Source organism: Typopeltis vanoorti, chromosome 12 (assembly GCF_054136105.1).
Source record: "Typopeltis vanoorti isolate ZY-2024b chromosome 12, IOZ_Tvanoo_1.0, whole genome shotgun sequence".
Lineage (NCBI taxonomy): Eukaryota > Metazoa > Arthropoda > Arachnida > Uropygi > Thelyphonidae > Typopeltis > Typopeltis vanoorti.
The window spans coordinates 40,088,974-40,108,428 of record NC_143560.1 but is presented as its reverse complement, the minus strand read 5'-3'; the positions used below and the strand labels follow the sequence as shown (position 1 = coordinate 40,108,428).

The window sequence follows — 19,455 nt, the reverse complement described above, 5'->3', positions numbered from 1 at the left end:
ACTCATGATCACTTTCACCAATTGGTGTCAATGTGATCATGTTAGTTCTAGACAAATTCTCTGATGCAATTACTAGATATAGCATTCTCAAATCCCTGGTATATTTCATCACATGCTGCCCCAGGTAATTATTCCTTAGCTGCATATATTCCATTTTCATCCTACCACGTGCCCTCTCCTCCTTCCAATCTACGTTCCCATAGTTTAAATCTCCAAAACTAATTACCCACCTCAACTCACTGACCTTATTTGCTGATGCATACTATCCCCCATCATCCTTTCCATCAAGAAATAATCTATGGATGCATTAAACTATATATATTGTTCTACTGGCCACTACCTCACACAAGATAGCCTCAAATGCTATTTTTACTGGCCTGCAATTGAACTTCAATTCTCTTTGATTGCAATTCCATCAGCTATAATCAATAATACTCCCCCCTTTTTTTTCTCTATTCTCCCTGAACACACTATCCTCTTCACATTATATCCCACTACCAATATCATCTTCTGTCAGCCATGTCTCACTAATGTCAATAATCTTTGGCCAGGATGACCGAACTAATGCCAGAAACTTATCCCACCTTGTTCTGAATGCTCCAGACATTAGTGTATCTGAAGTGCAAAAGCCCCTTAGGTCCACTGCTATCCTGATGCTTTATACTAACTATCCCATTCTGGTTTGTTACCAGAGGTATTAACTTTTGTTTGACAGTTGAGTGTAAGAAGCTAATGACTTCACATCACTTGCCTTAATATCCCATAATACAAAACACATATCTTTAAGCACATAATCTTCCCATAATGCATAGCATTATGGGAAGGGTCACTATCCAGACCAGTTTCGACCTTATTGAGGTTTCATCAGTGGGAGCCAGACCCATAAATGAAAATATGACTTCTGCATTACTTCAACCTTAGTGTCACCCCTGGGTCTGGCTCCCACTGAAGAGACCTCAATAAAGGTCAAAACTGGTCTGGGTAATGACCCTTCCCATAATGCATACATGTCTGTAAGGATATGTGCTTTGCATTATAGGATACTAAGGCAAGTAATGTGAAGTCATTAGCTTCAATATACGAGTTGCCTTTGTTTGCTTACACTTAGATAAAGGATTAAACCAAGTATATAATTTCTTGGTATCTTTAATCTAGTTTCCCTGATTTTGCACATCCACTTTCACTTCATTTAACAACACTTTTTTCCAGACTCTGAATGCCAAATCCATTCAGATACAAACCATCCACCTTGTATAAGTCCTTTTGTCCTCTGAACTCACTCTATACATCTACAAACTCTACATTATTCCTCCTACATAACCTACTCATTCACTATTATGACAGAAACTATTGTGCTCTTTCTTTTAATTCAAATAAACAGAACATTAAAACAAACTCATACAAAAAGTTTAGATAGGAGACAGGAGAAATTTCAAAAAAAGAATATTAAAGGTTGCATCAGTGTCTTGCTTACTGGAAGGGGCATTTTTGAGGCAAGAAGGCAGGCTAACATTAATCGGAAGATGATGATGGACCTGGTGCTGGAGAATCAGAATTTGATTCTGTTGCTGGAGGAAGGGAGCTTACCACTGAAGTCTGTTTCTTGAAAAAGGTATCTTGGGTTGTTCGCACAGTCTTTTTCTATTTTTCATCAAAAATGGCCTTGTAACAACTGATGTTCTCACTAACTGCATGGTAAACCTTTTAAACCACTCAATGTTAGGATCTTGCTCCTCAAGCTTAACAAATCCTGCTTCAATGAGACAAAAGGCTTCAACTAATTCTTTTGTCGTAAACTTTCTTGGCTCTGGGTCTTCTAATTCTTCGTATTCTTGTGTTTCTATCAGCTGCTTCTCTATCTCCATAAGGTCTTCATTGGTTAATTCTTCTAAATGGGACTCTAGCAGGTCAATGACATCATTTTCATTGATGTCTAATTGCAGTGCATTGCCACTACCCACCACGGTTTTCTGGTTTCGGTGATGTCTTCTTCTGTGAAGCCACAAAAATCATCACAGAACTGAGGATACAGTTTGTTCCACACCCTTTTAATTGTCGATTGCTTCACTTCCTCCCAAGAATCAGCAATGTTTTTGATGGTATCATGGATGTTATAATTCTTCCAGAATTCTCTCAAGGTCATCACATCATCTTCCATAGCCTTGACCATTTGCGGGAATGTACGCCATAAGTAATAAGTCTTAAAGCAGAATGACTCCCTGATCCATTGGCTGTAGTAACGATGTAGTGTTGGATGGTAAAAATACAACCTCTCATTCAGGTGAATTTTAAAGAATTTTAAAGAGAATTTTATTTTCTGAACAATAACATTCCACAGCAGAAATAAAACAGTTCAAGAACTAATCTTCAAACATGGCGAGTGTGATCCAGGCCCTTAACTTTGACTTCCAAATAACAGGAAGAGCTGCTTTAATAATGTGGCATAGTGCAGGTTTGTTTACATGCACAAAAGAAACTAGTTCCCAAATTATTAACTTAATTATTTAATTATTAATTATCCTTATGGGGAGCTTTGGGAGCCCGTTTGTAAGTATGGAGAGTCATAAGTCGGGTTGTCCATAACCTGGGGACTGTCTGTATACTCGAAAACACGTTAAAAAAAATATGAAAGGAAAGCTTGGAGAAGAACATGCTTAAGTGAAGCCAAACAAAAGCTGTCAGGAGCATATTTTCACTTTAAGACAAATAGTTGAAAAATCATGGGAATGTAACAGATATCTGTATTTCAGTTTTATAGATCTGCAAAGGGCATATGACAAGTTGTAAGTAAGAGTAAAGCTTTCCAAAAAACTACAGTTATATGGTACCAATATTTGAGTTGTAAGCCAGCAGTCAAAATTGGAGGAAGTGCAGAAAGATGGTTTGATGGAAAATCAGGTATGGGACAAAGTTGCATGTTATTTCCACTGTTATTCATCATCTAGATAGATTATATTATGAAGAAAAACAGCATTAAACCTGATATCAAAACTAGAGATGTTAATCTTAGCTCTTTATTTTAGGCAAATAATGTTATACTAAATAAATCCTGTACAAGTCTGCAGGATTTCTTGACTAAATTGAATAACTACTGTAATAAATGTGGTATGAAAATCAGCAATAAAAAGACAATTAGTACAGGAAAACTTCACTTAACATGAATTCGATATGCATGATAATCATTTAGTGTGATTGCTGCATGTAGTTAGTAGCCAGGAGATCCATGGATAGACTGGCTGCCAAGGTCGCTTTAGCTAATACAAAGTGGCACTAGTAATACAACGACTGTGCAAGACCTGGGATACGGAAAGTCTACAGTCTGGACTATATTAAATAAGATCAAAGAATAAGGAAAGTTGCTACAGGTTCTTTAAGCAAGCAGTCATCCGAAATAGAAGCCATTTAATGATTGAGATGGAGCATCTTTTATCACTCTGGATTGAGAATTATAACCAAAAAAGAATAATTCTTATTACAAGGAATATTGAAACAAAAGCTCTCAATATTTTTACCTCATTAAAAGAGACCAAATTTCAAGAGGAATGTGAAAGCATTACTGCGAGTTTAGGATGGTTTGAGCATTTTAAAAATCAAGCTGGACTGCATAACTTAAGAATAACTGGAAAACCTGCTAGTGCTGATAAAGATTCTGTGGCCAAGTTTCCTGAAGAATCGCAAAGGATAATTTAGGAGGGTGATTATGACGATTGGCAAATATTCAACATCAACAAAATTGGTCTCTTTTGGAAGCATATGCCAACAAAAACTTTCCTAGCTAAAACTGAAGTATCTCAACCAGGATACATAGTGTCTAAAGATCGTCTTTTATTTTTATGTTTATTTCTATGCTGTTATTAGGAGGCAATGCATAGGCTTTAAGCTCAAGTTTATGTTAGTTTATCGTGCACAAAATCCAAGATCTAACATTATTGAAGAAAACAGCACAACTGGAAAAGCACTTGGATTTAATGAACTGGATAATGAAGATGTGAGAAACTTGCTCGATTGAGATCCAGAACAGTTAAGCGAGAATGATCTCCTTCAACTAGAAGAACAGAGTGTATATGAAGAAGAAGATAAGAAGTGCAAACAAGAAGAGAATATTATGACTAAGAAGTTAACTGCAAAAGAACTTGAGCTAGTTTTCAATCACATTGAGTATGCTAAGGAAATTTTGTTTGATGCTGATCCTGATATGGAACAAAGCTTCAAAGACAGCCGAAATCTTGATAAAGCAACTGCCAGCTATCGCAAATTGCATGACAAGATGAAAAAGTCGAGCACGATTCAAACATCTTTACCTAATTTTTTGTAAAAAAGTAGCTCAATCAAATGTTTAGACATTAAATAAAAATTTAAGCAATTCATTTTTTATTAATTTTGATGATTTTATCATCTAATATAGCTTATACTGTAATTTTTTTCCCAAGTTTATGCTAACTGATGGATGAATTATAATTATTCCTATTTTTTATTGTATTTGCTTAACACAATTTTGCTTAGCATGCATTAACTGATGAATTAATTAATTGCATCAAGCCATGTTTTCCTGGACAGGCAGAAACATTGAGCACATCAAATGCATCCTGAATGGAGAACTTATAAAAAAAACAAGTAAATATTTCAGCTATTTAGCCGTTTTAGTGAAGATGGCAAATTATATATGGAAATAGAAAACCGAATTAGCAAAGCTGATAAGGTAGGAAGTCAACCAAAGAAATTTATATGGAATAAGAGAGAAATTAGTCAAAACACTAAACTAACTATATACATGAGTGTTCAAACCAACTTTGACTTTTCGATCTGAAAGCTGGGCTAGAAATAAAACACTTGAACAACCGCTGAAGACCACAGATATGAAAGTTGTAAGAAAGATTAGAGAATGAACAGATGGCTTAATGGAAGAGTCATATTAAAAATGAGGTTATTAGGAAGGAACTTGATATGTAAACATTCACCTCTCATGGTATTGTCACATAAACAGAATAGGAAATGAAAAGTTATCAAAATAAGTAGTGGCTTTTTTTTTCTTTTTAATCAGCTTGAGAGGAAGGCCAAGAGCTAGGCTGATTGACACAGGAAGAAGTGCCTTAGTAGACTGAAACATAAGATTTGACAATAATGGAGTCCTGACAGATAACAGATTAATTTGGAGGAAAACTGCTGATATAGTGTTGAGGAAAATTGGTCATAGGATGTTAGTAATGATGTAAAATTTTCACATGGAGTCAAAAGACTCATTACAAAAGATTCACACTGTTACATACAAAACCCATCAAACCATACTTTAAACCCATTTAATGTATCCGCATTCATCACGCTACAGGTTTCTTACATATACAGTGGTTGGTGAATGAAATGCATTGTCTGACAATGTATTCCACTCACCAATACTCTCCATACAAGGAACCTGTTCCTTTATGCCCTTATTCGCATCCTCCTCATACAGTTTGACACAGGAAGAAAAATTTCTTCCATATTAACCTGGTAACAATCTTTTACCAACTTAAATGTCTCAATCATATCCCATCTCTTCCACCTATTTGCAAAGTTTGCAAACTGCATTCCCTAAATTTGTCTTCATATCCCATATCTCAGTTACCACCTTAGTCAGTCTTCTATGGACCCTTTCCCATATATCCTCATCACCATGAAATCCAGGGGAGGGACCAAATCTGTGCACAATAATCCATATGAGAGCTGATCAAGGCAATGGAACCAGAACTTCTTTATTTCTGCATGTTATGGTCCTTTACATCATTGCCATAATCTCATGTGATGACTTCACAACTCGTATAGTGTGACCTAAATTTCAGATCCTTGTTCATCACAACTCCCAGATCTCATCTCAACTTCCTCCAAAATTTCTCGACCAAGTGTATATATACCTTGCATCAGTTTATGTTGCAAAGTGTAAGGTTCTGAAATCTATTTGAGTTCTCCTTAAAACATCCTAAGAGCAAAAGTTACATACAAATTACTGAGTGGTTTAAGATCTGAACTGTTATGAATCTGAAATAATCAGTCATATGTCATGAGAACAGTACTAAATGATCTAACCATTTTTGCAATTTTAATATATTAATTTTAATACTTTATAAAATCATATACTACCTTTAGAATATTATTACACTATTAGTTTTCATCATAATATAAGTATTATATTGTGCAGGTCTCTCTCTCTCTCTCTCTCTCTCTTAGCATGCAGCTCAATCTCTCTCTCTTTCTCTCTACAATACCTGATCCAGGCCTTTGAGGCAAAAATCTCCATAACTAGTCTTGACTTCCTCAACAATCATAACATTAAATGCAACACGTGATAAGATGATCTGAGTTTGGAGTTTATGCTCTTGCATCTAAAAAATGTCTATTGAACTACAGCTGCATCTCTAACTCCGCAACTTTTTTTTTTTTTGCAACCAAACTGATATGTACAGTCTTCCATTCTCTTACTGTCCATCATCACCACTACTCCCAGATCTCTTGTCGCCTCACCCTCCTCTATAATGCAATCAAATTGCATATTTATATTAAAAAAAAAAAAAGAAGAAATAGTAGAATACTTTCATTTCCACCACCACTATCAAGCACAGAAATGCTAATGGCACTTTATTTTCAAATAAAGTGCCATTAGCATTTATTTACACAGATCTTGCAATACATTGGTTAAAAAGCTATGCAAGTGGTTAGGTGTCATTTTTCCTATATATTCCTTCTTCGTCTTCTTCCAATTAACCAGTGTCAGGTAGTGCTTATCTTCATGCAGAACATTATGGATTCTTAGAAGCAGATATCTATATTTATGACCACCTTGAACTCAAAGTGGATTTCTCCAAAATCGCACCAAATGCATAATATGATCTTTTTATGAAATATACTTCTTATCAGGATCAGAAATGATGTTTCACTAAAGCTGATTTGGTGTTCAGTTTTCAATGCAAGTAATAATTCATCTGATGAAGCAAAGGACTTCTCTGCAAACATCAGCATGATGAACTTGTTCTGAGTTTAGCCAACAATCTTTATGTGTTTGCAGCAAGAGTAGCTTCCATGACTCCTGACCAGTATCTTGGAAACAGTGAGAGCCGCTGTCCAGAACAAGTTTTCAAGTCCAGCCTTAGCAAGTTGGAATTACCATAAAGGTAACTAAAGCTACAAAGCCAGTATATTATACTTATCAATTGCATGTGTTCTTCAACTGGTTTGTCTGTTTTGTCACCATATCTGTTTTGAGAAAAAACTGCCACCTTTGTATCAGACTGGGCAGGAAAAATCTTGTTTACTCTATATGAGATCTGCCTTCATTTAAAAAAAAATCTTATGGCTCTTCATTTCCTAAACACAATTCATACCCAGGTCTTTCCAAGTGAAGAGCAAATGTTAGGTGATCCTCGCAACAGGTTGCCATTAGTGCTGAACTTTTTGAACCAGTCAAATGCATTAATTGCTTTATTGAGAAATTGTTTTGAGAAATTCTAACCCTAGATTAACTTGTAAATTAAAAGTTCTTCACTAGGTAATTTTGATCTATTATAGACAAACAATTAAAAATCACTCAGAATTAATTAAATGATTCACATTGTTTTGCTTGCAAGAACAAGTTCTTAATTTATGTTATTATTAAGAATAAATATAATTGCTGACACAACATAAAGACATTCCAACTATTGGGTCACTCTTATATTAATGTATTTTGTATAACACAAATTAATATACTAACTTCGACCATGGTAGGACGATTTCTTTTTCTTTCTTCTGTACACAATTTTGCAATGTCATATAAAGTATATACAACCTGAGGATCCCACTGGCCAGCACTACAATCCGCCATCTCTAAAATATCTCCACAGTTTTCTACCATGTAAGACAACTAGATAAGTTGGAAGAGATATACATAAGTATATAACATGAAAGCACACAAAAGTTTTTAAAAATACACTACATAAATAAATATAGCATAATATGCATGACATTCATATTATCAATAGTTACTTAAAGTAAGGGGATATTAAATCCCACATAGTTTTAAAACCGAATAAGAAACTCAAAGATCGGAATCAGAGAGTTTCTTGCCGAATATAGTAAACTATAAAGTATCGGCGACACTAGCGTTAGCCAATGCAAGTGATCCTAGTACGTAGTACAATACCGGGGCAACTCGTTGCAAAAGTGGGGGAAAGTTCAGATCGTTATTCTTAGGTATTTTCCATAATGTAAAAACACATTTCCTAGGAAATGTATGCTGTTATTACATTATGGAGGGAGGTCACTACCCAGACCGGTTTCAGCCTTTTTTGAGGCTTCATCAGTGAGTAGCTAGACCTAATACCAAAGTGTATAGCGAAAAGAACTATCAAACATCCTATTAAATGGTTATAACCCACGAACTGCACATAAATCAGTTTTAGAATGTTGAGGAGGATGTTGATTAGTTTCATTCAACATCCTCCAAGGAAAGAAGACCGCAGAATTCCTATACAAGATATTTTTGAAAATATGACAAAGATTTTGAATAAATTCCAACTCACCACTACCTTCGAATACATCAACCAAATGAGTAATCGCTTACCTTCTCCAAACTTAATGGTTGCACCTGTTTGGAAAACTCGTTCGCAGAGTACATAAGTTCTTTTCGCTATACACTTTGGTATTAGGTCTAGCTACTCACTGATGAAGCCTCAAAAAAGGCTGAAACCGGTCTGGGTAGTGACCTCCCTCCATAATGTAATAACAGCATACATTTCCTAGGAAATGTGTTTTTACATTATGGAAAATACCTAAGAATAGCGATCTGAACTTTCCCCCACCTTTGCAACGAGTTGCCCCGGTATTGTACTACGTAATAAGATCACTTGCATTGGCTAACGCTAGTGTCGCCGATACTTTATAGTTTACTATATTCGGCAAGAAACTCTCTGATTCCGATCTTTGAGTTTCTTATTCGGTTTTAAAACTATGTGGGATTTAATATCCCCTTAATTTAAGTAATGTTTTCATTGCCGAAATGAAGCTTATTAGCTCTTTATACTTAAGTAATCAATAGTTACTCCTGTTCTTTGGATAACAAGAGTATCTCTTCAACAGGAACTGGAAACTATCAAACATCCTATTAAATGGTTGTAACCCACGAATTGCACATAAATCAGTTTTAGAATGTTGAGGAGGATGTTGATTAGTTTCATTCAACATCCTCCAAGGGAAGAAGACCGCAGAATTCCTATTCAAGATATTTTTGAAAATATGACAAAGATTTTGAATAAATTCCAACTCACCACTACCTTCGAATACATCAACCAAATGAGTAATCTCTTACCTTCTCCAAAAGACAAATTGCCACCATTGCTGCTACCTGGTGTTTATCAGGGTTCCTGCAACTTGCCTTATTATTAATTTAAAAAATATATTTCGGAATACAAGAGCTATATCCAGATTACAAAACCTCATATCTCTGGTGTGGCTTAATATGGAATTGACAACACTAGCCACAGGATTCAATGGAATAATTCCAATTTTTGCATAACTGCACTTAAAGACTGGAATGTTTATTCAAAGATCAAAGAAAGAGTGCTGAAGCCTTGTTCCTTCAGCCTAACTTAAAATGCAATGACTTCTTTTCTACTCCACAACTTGGGAAATTGCTACCCTCAGTTATATTGAATAATTATTTTAATATAATATTATTTATTTATTATTAACACACACACACACACACACACACACACACACACATCCGAATAGGGCTACTGTGTGACTGAGTGTTTAGAAGAATTTTTTTTAATATGTTTCTCTATTCTTTTGTATTCAAAATTTCTATTATTGTTCTTCCTCTTGCAGTGATGATGTTTTACAATACACAATATGATATTTATTTATTTAGTGTATGATGATACAACGGCCATGAGTCCCTTATACAGGAGGGTACGGCATCATCTCAATCCCCCCTAATTTTATCCGGGCTCGGGACCGGCATAGCTGACGAATCAGGCCTATGGCTAGATCTTAAGTATTCTTGACTGTAATCCACATGTGTTCACGGGCTAGTTTGCCTGCTTGCGGGAGGAAAAACCCCAGATAAACTGGGGAGAAAAACCCTGCTGTCCACGCCCAAGACCAGCTAACTTGGCTATCTCTGAGAAAAATCCTTAAGCTTCTCACATCGGCGACGAGAATCGAACCCAGGACACTCCTTTCCCAGGCATACGGTTCCGAAGAGCAAAGCCACTTGGCTAACCGTGCGAACACACAATATGAAATATCTGTGATTAATAAATAATAATTATTCATTGTCACATATATGTTTTGTATATATATGGAAATCCCATACGTGTCTTTATACATGAAGATAATAACTAAGTCGCATGCAACATATTTAGTGGAACTGACTGTTTTCATATGCCAGAGATAACATACGAAATAAAAGGCAGTCTATGCTAACTAGGGTCCTAGTTTTCATTGTTAGTCAATTTTGATTTATCACAAATGAATGATTGCAGAATATTTGAAATACATTACTGTTTCTATTATTATTATTAACGACATCTCCATGGAGTCCAGAGACTCATCATGGACACCAAAATCAACCGCCATACACACAAATTATATCATAACTCTCCTTGAATCCATTCACCATCAGGGAACTCACAACCAATTCTGGCAATCCATTCGACTCACTCACCAGTCTCCATGCAAAAAATCTGGTTTGCAACTCTAATATAACTTCCACAGATGGTCCCTATTTCTCTATTTGTTATATACTGAAAAATTTCACTTGCATCAATTTATAAAAGCCCTTCAATATCTTAAAAGTTTCTATCATTTCCCCTCTTTTCCACCTATCAACTAAACTTTGTAATCCACAAACCTTCAACCTATCCTCATAGGGAGTATTCAGCAGACCTGTCATCATCTTGGTCACTCATCTCTGAATCTTTTTGACCACCTCCTGGTCCACAAGAAACCTAGGTAACCAAATCTGTGCACAGTAGTCAAGATGTGTAACATTATTCCTCAAGGGAAGCTATTATCCTTCATAAAGAGGGATAATAGCTTCCTTATCTTTACTTGTTAATGTATTTTTCAGAATCCAAGTAATTCATTGAGCTATTTTACCAACTTTTGTAATATGCCCTCTGAACTTTAACTCTTGGTCCACCATTATCCCCAAGTTCCTAGCCTCATCAATTTCTAGCAAACCAATATCATCAATATGATACACCATATGCAACCTTTTCAACCTGAAGTGCATAACCTTACATTTTGCAACATTAAATTGACAATCATTATCCTTTGCCCACAATGCCAATGCAAATTTAAATCATCCTGCAGGATATCTACATCACTTTTATCAACTATTGCTCTCCCCAGTTTTGCAACATCAGCAAACAACTGAATATCCCCTCTTAAATCTTTCCCTATGTCACTGATATACAAATTAAAGAGTAGTGACCCCTAGTACAGAACACAGAGGTACTCCAATAGTCACCATCATTCTCCTAGAATCGACTCCATCATATACTACTCCCTGGTGTCTGTCCATCAGCCATCCCCCTATCCATACTAATAGCCTCATATCCATTCCCAACCTCTCCAGTTTTTGTAATAGTTTTCCATATGGTATTCTGTCAAATGGCTTCGCAAAGTCAAGTAGTATCATGGTGTAGCCATTACCTTTATCCAATTCTGCTGTCACTTTATTATAAAATGTGAATAAATTACTATGAAAGGACCTACCCTTTACAAAGTGTGCTTCTCACTATAGAGTATCGCATCCCTATCCACCCACTGTTGTATTTTACCTTTCACCAACTTTTCCAATACTTTAATAACCACTCCTGATATATTAATTGGTCTGCAATTGGTCACCTCTGTCTTGGATCCACCTTCATCATGTAATAGTACTATCTAACCCCTCTTTCCACTCCCTTGGAACCCTGCCAGAGTTGATATTGAACAACTTTGTCAGAGCCAATGCCAATTCTCTTGTAATTTCATGTAGTACATGGGTGCATCTCTGTAACATCAGCAACTGTAAATTCACCACCTGGATGATACACCTTTGCAAAATGATCACTCAGCAACTCAACTATTTCTTTTGGTTCAGTCACCTTCCTACCATGAGCATTGTTTAAAGTCATTCTACCATAGACATTTTTCCTCTTACTTGCTACATAACAAAAAAAAAAAAAAACTCATTTGGGTTTACTTTGGCCTGTTTGGTTAATTTTCTCTCATAGTCTGATTTGGCCTTCCTTACCATACTAGTCACCCTTCTTGCTTGCATTTTGTACTTGATGCTGATCACTTTTATATTTCTATATTTTTTTATATTTCCTCCATAATGTTTTCTTTTTTTGCAGCTCTTGCTTTTTATCCCTACTCATCCACTTAATTCCAACTTTGTTTATTCTCCTGACCTTGGGTATGCAGTCTGATACTGCTTTTCTCAAGCAATCTCTGACCATGCACCACTGACATTCTTTCCTTGTAGCCACTGTTCCAAGATGACTCCTTAGTCCCTCATAATCACCAGCCTTGTAGTTGAACATAAAATCCTTCTTGACAGAAAACTCCACGTGTTTGGCAACTTCCCAGAACAAGACTACATGGTCACTCTCCCCAATTGGATGCAGAGTTTCTACCTTGGTTGCTGATGCATCTTCTGATACTAATTATCCAGTGGGATTTATACAGTTGCTAAATCCCACTTCCATCTTGCCATGCTCCCTTTCCTCCCTCCAATTGATGTCCCCATAATTAAAGTCTCCCGTAATAATTGTTCAGCCTACACTCATTGTGCTGATTTGCCAATACGTGGAATCTATATCTTCCTGTGGACCCCTGGTCTATAGCAATGCCCAACGACGTATTTTGTCCTATTTGCCTCTAGCTCACACCAGACAGCCTCAAATGAACCATCTCCCTCAGTCCTAATATCCTCTTTAATTTCTAATTTTGTTGGTTGTAATTCTGCAGCTATCATCAGCAATACCCCATCTCTTATCCTGATCCTTCTACCCTCCCTGAAAATACAACACCTTTCACATTCTATCTCTGTAACAATATCATTTTCAGTTAACCAGTTGATGCCTATAATTTTTGGCCAAGTTCAGCTTACCAATGCCAACAACTCCTCGCCCTTATTCCTGATACTTCTTGTCATTACCAACCCATTTAAATTGGACACCTGTGAAATCCCGTTGCGCATTGCATAATCATTATTGTACTCATGCTCATTTATCACAGGGATGGCCAGACACATCCTTGATTTCATTCTCCCTAATATCTCTAGTTTCTCTGGTTTTGTACTACCACACTCTCAGTAAACGACACTTTCTCCAAACATCTAACTCCAAAACCATTTAAATGTAGTCTGATTGACTCATTGGCAACCATGGCTTTTCTTGTCAGTTCTGTCCTATTATACCAAGGCAGCAGACTAACAATCTTTTCTTTCCTGCCTCTTCATTTTCACTTCCACTAACAACTCTTTCATATCTTCTCTCATTGCATTCTCACCTTTCAAATCATTTGTGCACAGCACAGATAAATAAATAAATAAACATGTTCAATCATTCTTATATTTCATCTCAATTGCAGAAACACACACAAATTTGCATGAAACAATAAGTGGTAAAGATTAGATTGAAAGCCTAAAGTCCTATGAGGGGTATCTTCTATGGGTGCTGTTGGCTAGCCTCGACTGTAATGAGCAGGAGGCCTAAGAATTAAAGTTTTCCAAATCCTGGGAAGTTTAATACAACCATATTTATTAACATTAGGCAGATTTTTTAAATCTGCTGCTAATTCTAAAAAAAAAAAAAAAAAAAAAAAAAAAAAAGCCTTTCAAATTTGTATTTTTTGTGGAGAAGCATAGTTCACCTATGCTTCTCCACAAAAAATACAAATTTGAAAGGCTTTTTTTTGAAGCATGAAAAAATATATTTTCTCCATTTTATTTTCTGCAAAGTATCCAAGGCATGGTTAACAAGCCCTGACTGACCTTACATATGGTGACAGATATATTTTTTTATGTTCTTCTAGGCACCTGTTAGCGGGAAAAAGGAACTTTGTAGACACCTGGAACAGAGAGAGAGAGAGAGAGAGAGAGAGAGCAGATGATGGTGACTATCTTTACATACAAAATATTCAACACTTTCTCTAAATCCAGAGTAATTTAATAAAAAGGTGGCACACCGTTTGACAACTCCTATAGGTAGAGATGACCTTGCTAATGCTTCTGCCTGGTATCTCCACTTGGGCCTGGCTCCCACTGAAGAGACCTCAATAAAGGTCGAAACTAGTCTGGGTAGTGGCCCTTCCCTTAATGCATAACATTATACATATCCGCAAGGAGATGTGTTTTGCATTATGGGAGATACTGAGATAGGAATGATGTTAGCTTGCTCCACCTTTGCAACGAGTTGCCCGGTGTTGTACTACCTTACCCCAGTCCTGAAGATACTTTGAGGTGCAAACTTTGTTTGCTCACACTTGGATAACAGATTAAACTAAATTTATTATTATCTTCACATACAGTTTGAATGCAGTGCAGTGTACTTTTTTAGAGTTCTGGCTATTTTTTCAGGTGTCCCAGATATAAGGAACAATGATAGTATTATTATAGTCATGTCGAAAAGGATGCGAGGAACAATTAATTTGTTGATCTTTCCTGTGCATTGTGTCCATTGGACACAATGCACAGGAAATCTAGCAAATAAAGGGAAGTTCAGCCTTGGTAGAACAGATATTAGAAATGCTATTAACTAGGGTTTTGATAACATTGTATTGTCAAGAGGGAAGGATGGTGAGAAAGTCTGTGAATGTATCCACCTGTATGGATGGGTTTTCTTTAAACTGAAAAAAAGAAAGGATGCCATTGGGAAGATGAGTGATTAAGAGTATCTAAAAAAGGCAGGCTACTGTTATTTTCTTATTCTACAATGAAATGGATTCTGGGGAACTGTGTATAGAGAGGGAAGCAGTCTAATGTGTCCCATGTGACCAAACAGAGAACACATAATCAATGTATCTTAGCCAGATAGAAGATTTGAGAATAGCAGTATCAAGGGCATGCTTTTCAAAATGCTCCACTGGCCTCGACCATAGATGGCAACACTATTGGCACGAATTTTTTTTTAAGTTGGTACATCTGTCATAAGCATCCATGCGAAATTGCATATCATTCTATCAAGTAGTTTGTTTTATACACCTGTCTGAAGTAAGAGTGTTGTCTGTATCCCTTGAAATGGATAAAATTGAGTATCGTACGGTTATAAAATTCTTTGTAAAAGAAGGTTTAACGGCAAATGAAATTCATTTGAAGTTCATAAAAGTTTGTGGGCACTCTTCTCCTTCATTTTTGACAATTAAGAAATGGGCTGCAGAGTTTAAACGTGGCTGTACCAGCATTGAAGATGATCCACGTGAAGGACGTCCAAAAAGTGTAACAACACCAGAAATCATTGATCAAGTGCATGATATAGTATTGGATGACTAGCGAGTCAAAGTGCATGAAATTGCTGACACTATAGGCATTTCAAAAGAATGTGTAGGATATATTTTGCATGAAGAATTGCAAATGAAAAAGCTTTGCGCAGGATGGGTGCCATGCAGATCAAAAATGCACTCGCATTAAAATCTCTGAGCAGTGCTTAGAGCATTTTAACAAGAATAAAACTGATTTTGTGCATCAATTTATTACTGGATGAGACTTGGATTCACCACTATACACCACAATCCAAACAACAGTCAAAACAGTGGACAGAAGCCAGTTGTTCAGCGCCAAAGAAGATTTCCATCAGCAGGAAAGGTCAAAGTATCGGTGTTTTGGGATGCTAAAGGCATTTTGTTTATTAATTATCTTGAAAAGGGTAAAACAATAACTGGGGAATATTATTCTGATCTTTTAACCAGACTAGACAAAACAATTCGTGAGAAAAGACCCAGTTTGGAGAAAAAAATCATCTTTCATCAGGACAATGCACCTGCCGATAAAGGTGTTTTTGCAATGGGAAAATTAAGGGATCTGCACTATGAATTATTGGAACATCCACCCTATTCCCCAGATTTGGGGAATAGGGGTATCTTGCAGATCTTACTGAGAACCACTACAGGAACAGGATAATGACACTGGAGCATTGCTGGAATAAATATATTAGTCTTAAGGGAGATTTTGTTGAAAAATTAAAATAATTTTGAAATTATAAATTCGTTTTTTCATTGTTAGGCCAAAAACTTTTCAGACCATCCTCATAATAATTGGCTAAGGAGGTGGGAAGAATATGGCTGTACCCTCAATCTGCTTATAAATAGCATCTTTCCAAGTGAAGCGGCCATAATAAATGATAAAATTAAAAAGTTCATTGATATCAGGGTGAAAAAAGATTTTTTAGAAAATTTAAAGTTTCTGAAAGAGGGATAGTGGTAAAAAGAGAGGTAACATCAAAGCTTATCATGATATCATTATCATCATCATCAAATTCCTGACATGTATCCTCAAGGGGGTGTACAGGATATGATAGTACTACATGAAAAATTTACATCATTACTAACTTCCTATCTACAATTTTCCTCCAAATCAATCTGTTCCCTGTCAAGTCTCCAACATTGTCAGATCTTATATTTCTATCTTCTAAGGTACTTTTTACCATATCAATCCAAGTATATCTTGGTCGTTTTCCTGCCAACCTGGCAGAGAATACTTGTTTTGTTAATCTTTCCTCTCCCATTCTGTTTAAGTGAACTATACCACCTGAGATTAGCTCTGCTAACAAATTCCTGGATGATAAAAATGTAATGTTCTTTCCTAATATCCTCGTTTTTAATATGATATTGCCATTGATACCATCTGTTCACACCCCTAATCTTTCTCAGGACTATCATATCTGCGGTCTCTAGTCTTTGGTCAAGTGTTTTACTTCTAACCCAGCTCTCAGATCCATAAGCTAAATTTGGTTTGAAAACTGTCTTGTATATAGCTAATTTATTATTTTGACTAATTTCTCTCTTATTCCATATAAATTTATTCAGTTTACTTCCTACTTTACCAGCTTTGTTGATTCTGTTGTCTATTTCCATATTTAATTTACCATCTTCACTAAAAAATATGCATAAGTAGCTGAAATGTTTTACTTGTTCTATAAGTTCTCCATTTACAGTGCAGTTGATATTTTCAATGCTTCTGCCTTGTCTTCGATTGGATATGTTAATGTCAGCTCTTTGCTTTATGCGGATTTATTTAGAAGTATAACATCATCCGCATAACATTAACATATCCAATCTTGATATCAGGTTTAATACCACTTTCCTTCATAATGTGATCCACATAGATAATGAATAACAGAGGGGATAATGTACATCCTTGTCTAACACCAGATTTAACATTAAACCATCTTCCAGTACTTCGTTCACTTCTAACTGCTGACTTACAACTCAAATAAAGACTACGTATTGCCTGATATGATGCCCCACTGACACCATACAACTGTAGTGTTTTGAATAGATTCTATCTTGTTGCCTTGTCATATGCTTTTTCCAGATCTACAAAACTTAAATACAGATCTTTATTATAATCCCATGATGTCTTAACTATTTGTTGTAAAGTGAAAATCTGATCCTGACAGCCTCTATTTGGCCAGAATCCAGCTTGTTCTTCACCAAGCTTCTCTTCCACAATCCATCTCAACCGTTTACAAGTATACTAGCATAAATCTATGTTGTATCCTTGCAGATAACTTCACTACTAGGAAAACTCAGTAGAGAAATACCTCTGTAATTCTCACATTCAGTTTTATTTCCCTTTTTATATATGGGTACTATGAGAGCTCTACTCCAATTATCTGGAATTCATCCCTCTGTTCAGGCCTTCTGAACTATATAGTACAGCCACTGTAAGACTTTTATACCTCCATACTTGAGCATTTCTGGTCGAATATCATCTACTGACACTGCCTTTCCACATTTCAGGCTTTCGATGGCTCTTTCTACTTCAAATATGGATGCATGCCTGGTCAGTGTTTCTTACCACTGTGCCATCACTGATTGTTTCATTTAGCAATTTTTCGAAATAATTACTCCATACATCAAGGATATCTTTTTCTCCAGTTTTCATGTCACCTTTATCATCTCTGATTTCTTTGACAGCTCTTTCCTTCATTTCTGAACTTCTTCAACAACCTCGAGAATATTTTGCCACTTTCTTGATAATTATTTTCTATGTTCTTACCAAAATCTTCCCATGATTTTTGTTTAGCTAGTTTTACACAGTGTTTATCTTTCTTACATTTGTCTCTGTATTCTCTAAGAGCACAAGCTGACTGATTTGACAGGAACTTTTGATATGCTTTTTTCTTTTTCTTTCACAGCCTCTTTAACTTCCTGTGTCCACCACCATGGAGTTCTGAATTTTCTATCCTTGCAGACAACTTCACCACATGCCTCTCTGGCTGAAATATTTTCTTCAGGGTTTGCCACTGAATCTCCAAGGTTTGGTTCCTGTTCACAAACTCTTTCATTTTTTCTTGAGTAATGTTTGTGTACTTTAGTCCACAGTTCACATCTGAGGGCTGCTCAACTTTTATTCACTTTAAAACTTTCTTACATTTCTTCTTTTCAATATGAAATTCAGTTTTATCCTGCTCAAAACTAAATGGTAATCATTTCCAATTTCTAACCCTCTGTAGACTCTAGTGTACTGCACTAGAGAGAAAACATGATTAGCAACAATAACATAGTCAATGATACTTTTCTTATTCCTTGCCTCTTCTCTCCATGTGAATTTGTGCACATTTTTATGTTAGGCATAATGGTGTTAGTAATAACCAGTCCATGTCCTGTGCAGAAATCCAACAGGTATTTGCCATTATTATTAGCTTTGCTCTTTTCTCCAAATTTTCCCAGTATTTTTTTGTATGTCTGACAATCATTTCCTACTCTGCTATTTAGATCAGTACTAATACTATATTTTGGATTAAAGATTTGAAATATGTGGAATTTTTAATAAAAGAAGAAGAAAGACTTAAAAAGTTTAGGATTTAGCTAACTGCTTGGCTTACTTAAAAGAGGGAGAGTGAGTAGCATCTACTATGGGATGGAGGAAGTTATTAGGTGTATGAATTTTTAGTAATCCATATATATGGGGAAGGATGGCAACTAAACAGTTTAATTTTTTTAATTAGTTCATAATGCAAAGATGTGACATTTTTAAGAAGCTTTTTGATATTTTATTCTGAGAATTAGTGGGATCATAATCCAGTGGTGTAAAAGTAAGTGCAGTCTATGAGCAATACATTAAATTTCCAATTATATTCACTGGTACTGATGACCACAGTAGAATTACCCTTGTCGGTTCTAGTGATTATTATGTTACTGTCTTTGTGTAATTTACAGAGAGAGAGAGGAGTTGGCTTTTAGAGAAATTTCTTCAAGGCAGTGAAGCTTGAAAAATTATGTTTGCCA

The 19,455-nt window shown here is 35.9% G+C and overlaps 1 protein-coding gene across 4 annotated transcripts in view; it reads right to left on the bottom strand.

Annotated features, from left to right (window-relative positions):
* Positions 1-19,455, bottom strand: part of LOC150100723 (interleukin-1 receptor-associated kinase 4-like) — a 206,311-nt gene that overhangs the window by 39,110 nt on the left and 147,746 nt on the right. For all 4 annotated transcript variants that reach the window (XM_090402006.1, XM_090402007.1, XM_090402008.1 and 1 more), the window contains one exon: positions 7,721-7,870. In XM_090402006.1, the coding sequence (XP_090258132.1) occupies positions 7,721-7,870 (150 nt within the window). The remainder of the gene's footprint in view (positions 1-7,720; positions 7,871-19,455) is intronic.